Below are 16,152 nucleotides of genomic sequence, written 5' to 3' on the forward strand. Positions count from 1 at the left end.
TCTTCAAGAGATTGAATTTTGTCATGACATTTATTTAATCTCCAGAGATATTTGAAATCAATTTATATCTTATTTAGGTAGGCCGACCTTAAATTTATTTGTAGCACTTGTGCATGTCCTTCAGGGACATCAATTTTAACCAGAGTATTTCCTGCAGGAATAGTTGATTTAATGACTCTTCTGAAGTCGATAAATATAACTTTCTACAAATGAAGAATTTCTTGAACTTCTAGTTCACATTATTTTGTATGAGGATCAAGGAAATTCAATTTTTTAGTTGATTTCCTTTCGATTGATTTTTTCCTCCCCTTAATGTCGGGAATCGTAGCTCATCAGAATAAATAAATCATTTAATAGATCACCTATCAATATTTTACAATATTTAATCATAAAAGGTGATTCATACCCAACAAAAATTTTAAATTTCTTTTAGAGCCATATATAATATAAAGAGGATATGTATAAATATTTGTCGGCTCTCAAATATTTTTACTTTTATCAAATCATGTATTTATTGGGAGCAGTAAACTTTTGATTTACTGCAGATGATGATTATAAATCAAATGAGAATAAAAACAACTATATCGATAACCATTTCTCTCTCGAATGATTATTATGATATAATTAACCTTTATCTCATTTGATTTCTAAACATGATCTCTATTATTGCCTCATTTAATGTCTCAATTTGATATCCATTTCGACGGATATTCAAATTCAATAAATTCTTCGAGACATGGTAAAAAATAATGCTTCATTTATCATAAACTTTTCTCCTACAGGGAGAAATATATCAGTGGCTCTTCTGGAGCTTTCAATCACTTAAGCACTACTACTGATTGTGTTTGTCTCTTTTGTTGGAAAATAGTATATATAGTAGCATTTATTAATGAGACATATACCATTGTCACCATAATTCTTATGGGACAAATATCATCATCATAATCCTTTGATCCCAAATGTTTAACATCCATTTCTTCTTCAAGAAGAAAAGTTAATTAAATCAATTATCATACACCTTCAGGATGTTTAAAGAAATTGGTCATGTGAAGATGATATTATAATTTTGATTCGTCAAATGTACTTTGGGACATTTATCTTTAGGACCTTTATTTTCTTGCCCTTATCATTATTATCCCACTTCAAGTGATAATTTTTTCTCTTATCATGGTAAAATATATATTTACCAAAATCATAGTCATGGCAACAACCAAAACTAATAAATTGAAATTTAGTCGCATTCACTTCTGGGAATGGACTAGAACTAGCATACAATAAGTACAGAATACTTCTCAAATTTTCTCTCAATATTGCTACTACAGAAGCATATTCGAGAAATCAATTGTAGAGAATATTATTTTCAGTATATCTTACGAGCAAAATTTTTCCGACACAATTTCAACTGAGAAGTAATTCTGAAAATTGCAGAATTATGTTCTTGTAGCCATAGGTAAATTTATCATACCAGACTTTTAAAATAATGACCATCTTCTGGTGGCCAAATCTTTTTGTTAAAGAACGACCATCTTCAAGTGATCGAATCTTTTCCTTTAAATATTTCAAAGGACAAGTAAATTTTCAAATATAATTGATTTTCTATAATAGCATCTCCAAAATTCGTTGCATCAGAATATAAGTATTTATAACAAATAATTATAAAAATAAATAAGTAGAATTAAAAGGAGAAATATTACCTCAAAGATGTCAAACAATATATGTTTTTGTTTAGTGGTTGCTCAACAGTAGGTACTTGTATTTTGCGATAATTCAAATATTAGCCATAAGAAATTGAAATAAGTTTGTGGGTCTGAGATTTACCTCAGGAGTTACATGAAGAAATGCAGGCAGAATTTTGGCAAAATCTCGTTTTTCACTTTTGTTCAAGGTAGAACCTCCGTTTTCACCTTTTGCTCAAAAGTAGAGACTCGTGCTGATAACGTGTTGTAAAACTAATAAAACTACTATACTATGAATGGAAATATTAGAGGAAAAGTAGAGTAATGGAGAATGATATTCTTGTATTCCAACAAAATACAAAAGTCCTTCCAAAGGGTGTCAATGTACCTCTATATATAGGTACTACAAGATCAAAGGTACATAAATCCTATTAAACACCCACTACTACAATAATATGAAGAAACTTATGAAACGGTTTCTCCACTACATGAATAGATTTATGGATTGTAACTTCTATACATAATGTAGCCATAAAATGAAAAATTAATCCTCTTGAGAATACAAAGGGACATCCATACTTTTAATTGTTTCATAACACAAAATTCATTTTATAAACCCATAATTTTATTTTTCAAAAAAATGGGGCGCGACAAACACTACTGTCTGTTATGATTAGACTGGAAAGGACGACAAAATTGGTCCACGAAATGCCTTATCTAGTTATCTTTTTTTTTTTGGTCCAAATTAACGTAAGAAATGTCGCACATTGTTTGGCTTGCTTAAGTATGAGATGCGACAATATCAAATAGATTTATATTGTTCATGTTAATATAGCTGCCCATTATCATAAAGTTTTGAAAGAAATTCACACCCAGACTTTAGTTGGAGAAAAGAAACCTGGTGTATGAACTGAAAGTCAATTTTTCTGAATTCTGTACAATTGCCGTGGCCCAGATCTCACATGATTTCAAGTTGCAAATCTTAAAAACAGGCTGTCTTCTACACTAGTAGCAGATAACAAAACAGTGCTGCGAAATTGATAATTCACAATAGTAGTGGTAGCACTACTGCCTAAATGATTGGACTGCGGAGGGTTATATACATTGTTCCATGTAAATAGAGTGCCCAACTAAACTATTTTGATGCCATGGCTATGGACACGTATATAGCACTTCATCTTTGTTCACCTTACTGATGATTGATGATGAAGACAACACTTTTTTTTTAAGCATTAAAATGTAAGTGATTGTTCGAACCATTGTACGTGCTGCCATTTTAGCAGTATCTCGATATCTTTTTGTTGTTAAGTCTTGGGATGCTTAGCGTAACTGTTCTCATAAATCCGGTAGCATTACTATTGAGCTGTTTGCATGTTGCGTGTTGCGTGGTGCCCAACGCTTAGTGTATAATTTAAAAATTTAGATAAATTTTTTAAGATTACTGTAGTTAAAATTATTAAAAAAAAAAACTTGTAACAGATTAATTTTTAAAAGCCCAAAGCGACGTCGTGCAACCTCAGAGAGACGGCCCAATTTTAAAAGCCCAAAGTACACCTGGCCGTCGTGAAGTCAAAACATTTGTATGACCTAGTGTCTAACAAAAATTGACGGTAGCACAGACGTCCAAAATGCAACTACAATGTGGGCCGGGAATAGTGGTTTTCGCTGGTTTCATTGTAATTTGAGTGTTGATTTTGTCCTCATTTGTCTTTTTAGGTGTGATGGAACTCATTGTGGGGTCATCTCTATTTCATGTTTGTCGACACAAGTTCTGAATTTTGGTGGCCTTATTCCAATTTTACCCTTTTACTCGGGTTTCGCTGTTGTGCTCTACAGATTTTGGCCTTTTGGGTCTTGTTATTGCGAATAGTAGTTTTATTGGTTGGCCCGCTGCCTGCTTCATATGTCCGCCCAGATTTCTTTAGGCCTTACACGTTTTTCGCGAAATCCTTTTGGGTCTGCCACCTTATGTTGGTCCACTATGCTTGGGTTTCAGACAGAAGAAAAATACCACTATATGTATCCATGTATAGCAAAAAAATATGATATGCAAACAAATCAGCAACTTTAGCTGCCAAATTATTCTTATAAGTTAAATAGTACCAACGACAAACATTTAAAAAATTTATACAATTCACATTACTAGTCAATACTATATATTACAAAATTCAACACAACCTAGGATAATACACCTCAAATTATACCATCATACACACTAAGAAATTCTTCAATTTATCCACTCTCACAACTTTCACTAGCATAAAATTAATTAGAACCAATAATCAAATCACAATTAGACAAATCATATTTCACGAGCATAAACTTAATTAGAACCAATAATCAAATCATAATTAGACAAATCATAAATATACTGTAAACAATAAAAGTACCAAAAAAATAAAAAAAATGCAAAACAATTAACCACTCTACCGATAGAAAAACATACCAAAATCATAATCATTCAAAATAACACAAAATATGGTAAATTCATACTACATGATAACTATTATATTACAAATCTTTACACATGTTCCAATATAAAATACACGTACATATAATTAACAAACAAATGGAGGATGGTTGGCTTGGATGATCAAATAAAAGGAATGGTAAGTGGGAGATTTTGAACCCAAAACCTCCCACTTATAAAATAATAATAATAATAATAATAATAATAATAATAATAATAATAATAAAGAAAACTATCATACCCCAAAAACACACACAAAAAACATACAATATGGGCACTCCGCGATGCCGCAAGGACCAATGCCTAGTATTAAGTACCATGTTCCAATATTTTTAAACCCAGACCAGAGAATGAATCGAAAAACCTTCCAGTTTACAGTTTGATCGGTTCAACCGGTTCGATTCCGGTTCAAAGGTTTAATAATTTTTTATTTATTTTAGTATTAAGAATTTTAAATAAAACTAAAATATTTATTTTTTAAAAAAATACTTAATAAAAATCGGTTGAACCTCCTGATTTTTATTGATTCAATCGATTCTTGACCGATTTTAACCGTTTCAATTAATTTTTTGGATTTTTAATTGAATTGGGATTGGAGGCATAGCCGATTCGTTGTTCAACCGGTCAAACCGACCGATCCAGTTCAATTTTCAAAACATTGCAATGTACAGAGTTGGCATTCAGCGGCCACCACCTAGGCATATACCATCCTAATGGAGTTGAAGTAAATTGTTTAATAAAAGCAATTAAGATGCTTAAAAAGAATAAAACCAATTAAGAAACATGAATGTTGGGTCTGACAGATATTTAGGCCCCAAAAAAGTACAAGCTATTTGATGAAATCCTACAATGGGGTAAAAGGGTCCATTAATTTAATGAAAAGAGATATAAATTAAATCTATGACTGCTTTAATTGGTTTAAGCACCAATGCAAATGCTAATGGCCCAAATGAATAATGGGGAGCTCATATCTTTCTTCTGTTCTTCACTAAGATAATTGGGCTAGGCGTTGGGCCAATCAAAATGACAAGCGCTAAGATGTTAGTCCGTTCAATATACGTATATATTTAAACAAAAAAAAATGAAAAATGAAAAAGAAGAAGAAGAAGAAGAAAAAGAAGGAGGAGGCAATCGGGCATTTGCGGGGAAGGAAAAAATTAGAGAAAGATGGAAGCAGGTAAAGCAGTTGGTACCGATTCCGAGGAAGAGAGCAGGATGATCAAAGTTAACGTGAAATTCCGTATGAGACCTCAAGTCCATCCTTCAACCCCTCACTAATGTCCTCCCTCGTGGCCAAAAGTTCATCTTCAAAGGCCCCTCACATCGTAAATTTGTTATTGGACATTTTAAACAAGTAATCCGATGTCTTTAATTCTTGAAGAAGTGTAATCGAGTCAATTCTTGAACCTTTTTTTTTGGCCATGTATTATGATTTGCAAGGAAAGTTTTGGTGGATGAAATGACAATGAGGTCATTGGAAATTATCAATGGTTCTAAAATCATGCTCATGGCTACTCAAGGTCTACACCAAGGGGTATCTGCTGTTGATCACTATGCTTTATTATTCCATTTTAGCTATGTTTTGTCTATTGTCTCTGCTAATTTTGAAAGAGCTGATTATAATGATTATGATGTAAATGTATAGGATGGCCCCCATTAAGCAGGAAGCTCTGGCTATAGGGAAGAATTTGAGGAGGAGGACAACTGAACCGTTGAAGGCAAACAAAGAAGTTTCTGTTCCAAAAAGCCAGCTCGAAAGGTGGAAAGCTACTGGGGTTATTGCATTGCCTGAGTGCAATCTGAAGGTGTTGAGGAACAGTTTTTCTTGTTGTTGAATTGAGCTAGCACTACTGCTACTGCTACTCTTGCTTTTCTTGATGATTGTGTACTTAAAATGATTCATGTTCCTTGATGTTTGTGACCTATTTTCAAGAACAGTAAGTAATTAGTGGTCCTTCCAAATCTTTTGGGAATTATGTCGGTTCTGTCCAATTTTCTTCTTGATTGTATTCAGTAAGAGTGCACGAGTTTGTTGTTTTTTCCTCTATAAGTACCGAGCTAAATCAGTCGACCTTGTCCTAAAAGTGAATAGGAAAAACACGATAAGTGTTGAGTAAATTAAATCGTACCCTCTTCACTGTTTGCTTAGTTTTCAGAGATATCTAATGTAGCTATTCCAGCATGCTGCTTATTATGGTGGATGCATAGTGATATGTTCCGAGTTAGCATTCTCACACTTATAGTTCATGGAATATCTTATGTTTTTTTTTAATAATCTGCTATATAGTTCTGTGAGCTCCGCGTCTCTGAATCTTTAGTTTGTTTGGTTGAGATCATGCTTAATATATTTTTGGTTTCTGAAAGGCCATACCTGAGGAAGTCTGGATGTGTGGACCTTCCGCTAGACTCCTTGATCTCAGCCACAACTCGCTACTACAACTTCCAGATAAAATTGCCTGTTTGAGCTCCATGCAAGTTAGACAAAACTCTTTCAGTGGTTCTTCTTTACAAGCTATATGAGGAACTTCTCCTCAATATGGTTCTGATTTTGCTTTTATCTTCATCTAATTCCATAGAAACTGCTCCTTAATGCCAATGATTTATCAGATAAATTGATTAGTTGTGAAGGGTTAACCTGACTGAAGTCTCTTACCATTTTGTCGTTGAATCAAAACAGGCACTGCAACTGACTTTTGTTGCGAGAAATCGGGTGGATTTTATTCACATTATATGCTGGTTTACGTATACTCTAATAGTATGTGACAAGTAACTTGCATTGGTGGTGAACATTCTTTGGATCTTCTAGTGCACTGTTACACTATCTACTTGTAAAATTTGGCTGCTGCAAGGCTTTTAAGCTGGTAGTGTCAGATCTCAGAGTGCTTGCTTCTCCTGAAGCCTGACCAAATGCACTCCCCCTTCTTCAAAAAAAGGGGGGGAAAAAGGCAAAGGGACAATGCTTTCCCCGGTTTCTATTTTGGTCTTTGCAATCTGTTGTTTACATGCTATCTAGTACTGATTTAGTATCCAGTAAATGCTAGATAAGACAAATTTACTACTGTGTTGGAAGCTGTCCCTCATGCACTGGTGATATCTTTTATGATGATAATTTCACTAGCCATACAGAAATTGACTTGTAGTGCAGAGTGTTTGTTTTCTGTAAAATCCAATATGAAAGAAATCTATTTTTGGTCTATTAATGTCCTCCAAGTATTGCGTAAGTTTCATTTATCATTGCTACAGTACTTACGTATGTCATTGCAGTTGTGCTTGTGTTACTTTTTTCTTTTTCTTTCCATTCTGTTTTCCTCTTGGTTAGACATGCATGTGTGCTCTAGTTGGGCATTGATAATATTATGTGACACTGAGTGCAGCATTATAACATTACAGGCTTTGGTTTATTTTCGATGCAGTTGTACGGCAACTATGAGCCTCGATTATGTAGTTTCATCAATCCAGCTCATTAGATTCACTTATTTTCTTTTGTTTCCGATGTAATATGATCATTTTAGTAGTGCTGCCTTCTGCCATTGGGGCTTTGACGTCTTTGAGGCAACTTCTTGTTGAAAATAGCAAGTTGACGGAAAATGTTGTAGTAACTATCGTTATGGTAACTAAACAATTTTTACCTGATATAACAGGTTATTATAATTGTAACGACCATTTGATTACTTGTTGAACCTATCCACCTAAATAAGATAATGCCTAAAAATAAGGAAGTAAGTTTCTCAGCTAAAATAGTAAGTTAACCGTAATAAATTAGTAACTTTTGTATCTCAAAAGGTAAATTAGAAGAAATATGAAACTTACTTTTTAAAGAGATAAATTACTATTTTATAACCCAAACATACTTTTGAGATAGTAAGTTTAGTTTATAACCCAAACTAGCATTAATATAGACCTAACAAAATGAGAGAAATAGTGTAACAATTAATACAACAATAAAAATAACAGAATTAGTATAATTTGGAATTTTTTTCTCTGGAGATTGTTCACGAATATAAGATCCAACCACTAAACAAAAATCACATGCATATATAATCTATTGTATAATTTAAATTAAATTTAGTTCATGTACAAAATGATCATAAAATAATTAGCACACTACAATACCATATTATCTTAACAACAAAAATTTTTTTTGCCAAAAGTCTCCAATATCCATGATATATGTATGAGAGATATTTTACCATATTTTTACCCCTTTTTTTCCCATATTTATATCTCATGTCTAATCATTGATGTTAATTTGAGGAAGAATATTTTTTATAATAAAATCATTTTCAATTTAATTAACAAGTTGAGATTTTTTTTTTTAAAAAAAAAAAGTGAAATATTTTGGAAACTTATTTTTTATTTTCCCAAAATTAAAAGAATTTTTTTTTACCATTTGTTGCAATTAACATTTCATTTTCTAGACTAATTTTTATCAATGTAAAATTAATTTAGTTAACAATAATTGAAGTTCTGTTGGTCCGAGGATTGGCATGCTATTATTGTTATTTTACATGTAAATATACAACCTAAGTAATAAAATAAATAATAGCTACTTAAAAAAAGGAAATAGGTGCTCAATTGATTGCATTCAAACTATGAATTCTGTTAGTGCATAATTGCTAAACTTCGATAAACATTCACTGTTCTCCATCCTTTCTTCAGTAGGGAAGCCGTTGTTCTTGGATGCAGCAACGGCGGCAGGCACACGCCCTAGTGTTGCCAGGGTTTGTATGGAAGTAGACTTGGTGAAACCAATCTGTTCTAGAGTGTGGGTGGCAGTGGAGGGTGAATCAGGTTTTTGGCAACATATTGTTATAGAGGAACTGCCTTCGTATTGTTCTAAGTGCTGGAGGTTGGGCCACTCAGTTGGCGACTGTAAGAGGAATGTTGAGGACTTTGCAGCTCGGCGGAAAACAAATCACCATACGAGGCAGATACATGCTGCCCAGGCTGTTGCAGAAGAGAACACGCGGGTGGATGTCCCTGTTAAGGGAACCCATGCAGCTACAACTTCACAGGAAGGGAGTCGGGTGCCTGGGACGAGGAATGCAGGGTCAGGTCAAGGAGCTGTGTTCGAGGGGGAGCGCTTCAATGGGGACTTGCAGCGGACTGGAGTGGCTGATGGTGCAGGTCAAACAACTGGTGCGAGACAGGGTGCTGGGCGGTTGGTTGATGTGGGTAGCGCTGCGATTGCAGGTGCCGGGCAAGAGGAACAGGTGTGCGGGGATTGGGTGGAGCGTGTTGGGGCGGGGAGTCCGGAGCTTGTGCATGAAAAGGATCCAGGGCTGGCACATGAACAGCTGCTCTCGCAGCCTGATCAGCGAGAGGTTGGTGAGGGGTAGCCTGCTCAAATACCGGACACTACACTAGCCTTGGTTAGCGCTCATGGCCCATTATTTGATGGGGAAGACGGTGGTGAGGAGGGGGGAGATTGTGGAGGGTGCTGTTGAGTTACCTATTGTGGCGGGCAATTTGTCTCTGAGGATGTTGGTGCGCCATGAAAGAATAGTAGAATCTTCGGTCCAGGCATTAAGCATCGTCCACGCCAATAATGACGTGCAAAATATCCAGCAAGTAAGAGGGAAAGGTGTCCGTGTGCGTTTCCCTTCAGATAGGCAACTGCGATCGACAACATCAACTTATAACTCCTTCCAGGTTTTGCCTTATGATTAATGCAATTTTTGGAATATTAAAGGGGTTTCTAAACCCCCGAATCTTAGAAGATTGGTAAAATTAATTCAAATGCATGGTGTTAAGTTTGCTGTCATTTGTGAGCCCAAAACTGATGTCTCTAAAACTGAATCCATTCGCATGCGTCTGGCGTTTGATTCGGTGATTACAAACTTGTCGGACGATCTCTGGATTTTTTCTTGCAATCCTTTCAGTTGTTCAGTTGTCGGGAACTCAACCCAACATATATCCTTATCTATTCAACATCCATTGCTACCTAGCCCCATTATTTTTTCATTTGTGCATGCAAAATGTTCTGTAGAGGAGCAAAGGGAACTATGGCAGAATCTTCTAGCTGACAGGCCTAGCTCTCTTCCATGGTGTATCGGGGGGGATTTCAATGTCATTCTAGCTACTCATGAAAAGCGCGGGGGTCAGCCATTTGGTGTTCATGAGGGGGTAGAACTTATGTCTTTCATGGAGGCGGCTGGCGTTTTTGACGTGGTCTTTTCGGGAGCTAATTTTACATGGTGCAACAATAGGAGGGGCAGAGCTAAAATTTGGAAACGTTTGGATAGACTCCCAATTAATGGGGAATGTGCGGAGGTCTCTCCCATCATTTCTGTTAAGCATTTAGCAAAACATCCGTCAGACCATGCACCTCTACGGATCTCTTTTTCTACTTGCTTAGACAACAAGCCAAGGCTGTTTCGATTCTTGAATGTCTGGACGTCGAAGGCAGCTCTTTTGGAGATAGTTAGAGGTGCTTGGGATAGACCAATGAATGGAGCTCCATTGCGCGCCGTATGCTATCCAGGTTTGGAACAAGCAAGCCTTTGGAAATGTCTTTGATGCGGTTAGGGAGGCAGAGGTTGCGGTTCAATGGGCTGAAATGGAATGGGACGGCAATGACTCTGAGGAGTTGCAGGAAGGCCTTCATAAGGCCCAAGCAGACCTCAATCAGGCACTATTACTTAAGGAACACTTCTGGAGGCAGAAGGCCCAAGTGAGCTAGCTTCACAGTGGCGATCGGAATTCAAAGTTTTTCCATGCAGTGGTGAAGCAGAGAAGGGTTCAGAGCGCCATTCATAGGATTAAAAATTCGCAATGCTCTTGGGTGGAGAAGGATGAGGACATAGCAAGTGAGGCGATTTAGTTTTTCTCGGACCTGTTCTCTGAACATTCTGCCCCTGCACCAGATATGCTTTATTTAATTCCCCTTTTGATCATGGAGGAGGACAATGAGATCTTGGAGGCTATCCTATCCATGGAGAAGGTTCGACGGGTGGTGTTTGCAATGGATGAGGAGAGTGTTGCGGGACCGGATGGATTCACGGGTAAGTTTTTCACTTTTTCTTGGGATATCATTGCTCGAAATATCTATAATACGGTGTTGAGTTTTTTCTGTGGGGCCGAATTGCCTAAGTTTGTCACCTCTACATCCATTGTGCTTATCCCTAAAGTATCAAATCTCCAGGATTTCTTGTTGTTTCAGCCGATTAGTCTCTACAATTTTTTAAGGGTTAAATGCAGAAAACACCCACGAACTTTCATGGAAGTTGCACAAAACACTTAGAAATATGTTTTTAGGCATTTTGCACCCTGAAAAAACGATCGTTCACACATTTCACGGTGAAACAAAACGCGTGGAAGCCACTTTCTGTCCGTTGAATTTGCTGACAAAATTGTCCTCTTTCCAGTGAATATAAATGAGAACAACCTACCATCACTTCTCATTTCCCCCCTTGTATTTCATCTTCTTCACAGATACACAATTTCTACTCATATGGAACACTATCCAAATAGTTGCAACTCAAGCAATGCACACCATGCAACAAACTTCAACTCAAGATGCAGATGTGGAAAAAAAGCACCCGTACGCACTTCATGGACCATTCAAAATCCAGGAAGAAAATTCGTAGGATGTTCCAATTATTCGGTAAGTCCAAATCTCACATACAATTTCAGTGAACCAAAGGCAATAACGGCCACTTATTTTGGAATTTTGTTTTAGACAGAATAGTAATGCATGCGAGTATTTTAAATGGGTGGAACTTGAAACATGCAAAAAAGGAATGGAAATTGGGGAATATTTTCATGGCCGAATGGAATAAATGGAAGCAAGGATTAACCATCTGCAGCAACAGAATGAGCAATTACAAAGAGCATCTGAAAGAGTGAATGATGCAAGAGTTGCTACTATGCTTCAAAATGACCAGCTAGTGATCAAATGTGAAGAATTCAAAACTATAATCCGGTCATTGCAAGAAAAAATGGTCAGGTATAAAGGGGCTCTTAAAGAAAGGATGAGAACTGAGTCCAAAGGGAGGAAGCTGATATATGTAATTGTAGTGGTGCTTGTTGTAGTAGTAATTGTTGTAATGAAAGAAAAGAAAAAGGAACAAATGTATTTCTGCCATGAACACCATGTAACATAAATCATTCAAGTTAGTATAAAATTATGGTTTGTCATATAAGCTGGTTATATGAGAGAGAGAAAAAAAAGCAATGTGGAAAACATAATCAGCAGAACAATGGAAACAGCAAAGGTAGTAACTTCATAAACCAATCCATAGTTCATTGCATAAACTACCAGGAAGATCATCTTCCACTTTACTAATACAAAGTATGAAAATAGCATATCCTAGTGTTCAACCAAACAAAAAAAGACCATATCTGTTTTCTGAACCATTCAAAAGCATGTTTCCATTACAAAAGAGGAACATATCCTTTACGGGCTATATTATCATCCTAACAGTTAGATGAACTTTCATTAGGTGGTATCCGAGAGTCTTGATGCACACGTGTCCTAGTGCTGGAAGATTGACTGGAGAACAATACATCACCAAATCTTGTTGAATGCCTTTGGATCTGGTACAAATAAAACAAGTTATTGGTGATGTATATTTACTTTATCTTGCCTATGAATTGTATATGAATTGCAGAACAATATATACCTGAGTAGTGGGTATACTACCCTCATTAGCATTGGTATTAGTGCTCAATTGTGAGCCTCCGGTCAGGGGGTCATTTGTCCACTAGTTACACATGACATTAGTTAGTTCAAATGCAGCTGAAATTAAGCAAAAGTGTGTAAAAATACAGCTGAAATACTTACCATTTGAACTGTCCGGGTTTCAGAAGTGTTATGAGATTGCATGGCCATCCTTGCCACCTATCATTAATGAGAAAGACATTAATACAAGTTAAAAATGAACCAGTTTGGAAATATACATAATGCCTAAAATAATATTGGATCACCATATCAGATGGGATGAAATTTCTGCCATCAGACATGCCAATACCATTCCAATTTCCAAATCCAGAAAGCGGTGGAGGACATCCTGAAAATTCACCTCTCCCTCTTTTCCCTCTTGCCCCACCTCTAGTTGAGGATTCCACTCCCTTACCATTACCTCTTCCCCTACCATTACTTCTGCCCCTTCTATTACCCCTTCCATTACCACCAGTCATATTGATATTAACATTCTGTGTGTCCACATTAACCGTTCTCGGTCTTCCACCAACATTTTTTGGAGGGGTTGTACCTCTTCCCCTTCTTGTTTGAGTGGCACTTTCATCCTACAAAAGTAACTAAATTAGTAAATAAACTAAAAAAGGAAATTATTAAACACAATTTAAGGCATCATACACAACCTGTCTTAGTTGCTTGCGTGTCTTCTTATTATGACCAGGCATATTACAGTTGCTACAGTGGGTTATAGTACCCTTTCTAGTTACCACATCATTATTCACAAGCTCATCTGCACTTTTTCTTCGTAGCTTTCTTGGTCTACCAGGTCTTCTCCTTAGTTTTGGTGGTTGAATAGGCAAGCCACTTGTTTGAACCCATAGACCCTCTTCTGGAATAGGAACTACCATACCCTTATAAGCTCTACAATAGTACTCTATACTATAATATGGATGGATAAGGTCTGTTGGTTCTTGATCAGATTCTATAATTGCTGCACATGCATGTACACAAGGAGCACCAGTTATATCCCATTCTCAACAAGTACAAGTTCTTGCATTCAGGTTAACAACTTTGTGCCCTGCATAGCTTGTGATCTCCCATATGCCTTGACCAGCTTGAACAGCTTCATATTCCATTGCTCGTGCCGTAATTCCCTCCACTTTATCATGGATTCTTGGACAAATTTTTCCTTTAACCTTAGATATGAACTCTCTCTTTTCTTGGTATCTACACATAATCAGCCTTCAAATTGCTTCAAACATAGATAAAATTGGCTCCTCCCTTGCCTCTTTAATATACTGGTTGAAGGATTCACTAACGTTGTTACTCAAAAGATCACACTTTGATCTTGGATTGAACATGCACCTTGACCAAAGTTAGCTAGAATAGCACTCAACCAGTCATAAGCTTCCCTATTAGCAACTTGGAGTTCTCTCATCTTTTGTGACCATCCATCTATCTCATATGCTCGTGCAACAACCCACATGATATCCCTAAGTGCCTTGTCTTTAAACCTCAGTTTGAAATTGGCATACATATGCCTAACACAGAACCTATGTTCCACCCCAAGAAACAGCACATCAAATGTCTCAACTAGACCCTACAAAATAGCAACATCATCAATCAGATTTGGTTTAATTATAGCAATAATAAACTCATATATGAATGTTGGAAAAATTTAATGGCAAGTTTACCTTTTGTCTGTCAGAAATGAACACCCAATTCATGTCAGCTGGTGATCCAATATGAGTAGTCAGAAGTTCTAGAAACCAATGCCAGCTTTCCTTACATTCAGATTCCACGCATGCTATTGCTATAGGATACATCTGATTATTTCCATCCCTCCCAACAGCATGCATTAGATGTCCCCCAAATCTTCCTTTGAGATGGCAAGCATCTAAACCTATAACTGGTCTGCAGCCACTTATAAATCCATCCTTTTGTGCCCTAAACATAACAAACATTCTCTGAAATATAGGATTGACAGATGGTGGAACAACTTCTGTCATAACAAAGGCTGCAGAACCAGGATTTTTCAGCATAATAGTTGCACAATAATCTCTTAGTCTGGCATATTGTTTCTTATGATCCCCAAACATTTCAGAATGTGCATGTTTCTTGGCCCTATACACCTTCCATCTAGAAACTCTTAATTTGAATTTTCTTTTAATTGTCTTTCGAAATTCCTTAAGTTTCCAGTCAAGATCATCAGCCAATTCCTTTTTGAAGTGTTCAGCCAACCATCTTGAATTTGCACTAACATTCTTATAAGACCAAGGACATCTATGAGGGGTGCCTTTCAAGCTCTGCACCTGCATTGCTTTAGTTTTCCTATAATAACTCGCATATATTTTCCAACCACATTCTCTATTGCATATTGCAATGATTTTGTTACTATCATTCTTTTGGAACTTCAACTCAAAACCTTTAAGGATGGAATACATTCAAATTGCCTTTCTAAACACATGTGTGGTTAGGAAAATGAGGCCTACCACAATTTTAGGATCAGCCATGTCTCTTTCCTCATTAAATTCAGGAAATTGTTCTCTATTTTCATCATCAAAGGACTGAATGGCAGTTTCAAGTACTTCAGCATCAACAATATTTTCATGCTCAACAAACTTACCCTCTTTCCTAGCCTCAACAAAGGCTCTATAATCACCACTAATTAATTCAGCATATTGTTGGTACTGTCCTAAGTTAATATTGCTATCCAGCCCACTAGTTACCTTAGTAGTATTATCACCAATATCACAGCCATCACTTAATGTGTCCCCATCTAAGAAATAATCAAAATCTGAGTCATATTCAAAAGATTGCTCACTTTCAGGTGTGTATGAGTCATCAGATTCTGTTTCTGATTCACTCACATCATGATCAACCTCTGGTTCAACATTATCATTCACCCCACTAACCCTAAACCATCATTACCAGTCCCAACTCCCTGATTAGCATTTATATTGCTATTACCTATAGCTTCAACACCATCTTGCTGATTCCCATTATTATTTTTTATATCCCCATTATCATTTACCTCTCCAACATAGATATGAATGTATGGTTCATCTCTAAACATCCCAAACATATGCATGACTGCTGCTTCACTATTAAGTAAGACAAATTCATCATCCGGCATTTTAAAGTAAATTTGAGTGTTTATGGGCAAGTTCAGTCCTTTTAGCAGCCCCCAGATCTCAAATCTTGACATATAATCTGGGTCAATATCATTGAAATGTTTTATATCCCCACCCACATATGTTAGTCCTGGATTTTTTACAAAATGGCCCCCATAATGGACTTCAAATGAGAACATACTTTCCAACGGTGATGACCACACTGGTACGCGACAAAAAAATAATAAATCT

At 36.3% G+C, this 16,152-nt stretch overlaps 1 protein-coding gene and 1 long non-coding RNA gene across 2 annotated transcripts; both read right to left on the minus strand.

Moving 5' to 3' along the window:
- Window positions 1-12,541: 12,541 nt before the first annotated feature.
- LOC140038078 (uncharacterized) lies at window positions 12,542-13,197 on the minus strand. The gene is made up of 4 exons (XR_011841889.1): window positions 13,075-13,197; window positions 12,932-12,988; window positions 12,771-12,851; window positions 12,542-12,676 (listed from the first exon to the last, which is right to left on the minus strand). It is a non-coding gene; the product is annotated as an uncharacterized lncRNA (long non-coding RNA).
- Window positions 13,198-13,440: 243 nt separating this feature from the next.
- LOC113735719 (uncharacterized) lies at window positions 13,441-15,105 on the minus strand. Its single transcript, XM_027262714.1, has 3 exons — window positions 14,482-15,105; window positions 14,153-14,387; window positions 13,441-13,778 (listed from the first exon to the last, which is right to left on the minus strand). Exons 1-3 carry the CDS (start codon window positions 15,103-15,105, stop codon window positions 13,441-13,443), a joined length of 1,197 nt encoding a protein of 398 aa, XP_027118515.1.
- Between the last annotated feature and the right edge of the window lie 1,047 nt (window positions 15,106-16,152).

The sequence above is a fragment of the Coffea arabica genome, chromosome 3c, assembly GCF_036785885.1.
Source record: "Coffea arabica cultivar ET-39 chromosome 3c, Coffea Arabica ET-39 HiFi, whole genome shotgun sequence".
In the NCBI taxonomy this organism is placed as follows: Eukaryota; Viridiplantae; Streptophyta; class Magnoliopsida; order Gentianales; family Rubiaceae; genus Coffea; species Coffea arabica.

Coding starts and splice junctions, on each gene's coding strand:
- LOC113735719 (XM_027262714.1), bottom strand. CDS start 15,105: ATGCAGGTGCAGAGCTTGAAAGGCACCCCTCATAGATGTCCTTGGTCT. Junction 14,388..14,481: donor TCATTTCTGACAGACAAAAG/GTAAACTTGCCA, acceptor GCTATTTTGTAG/GGTCTAGTTGAGACATTTGA. Junction 13,779..14,152: donor TCTAGCTAACTTTGGTCAAG/GTGCATGTTCAA, acceptor ATGCATGTGCAG/CAATTATAGAATCTGATCAA.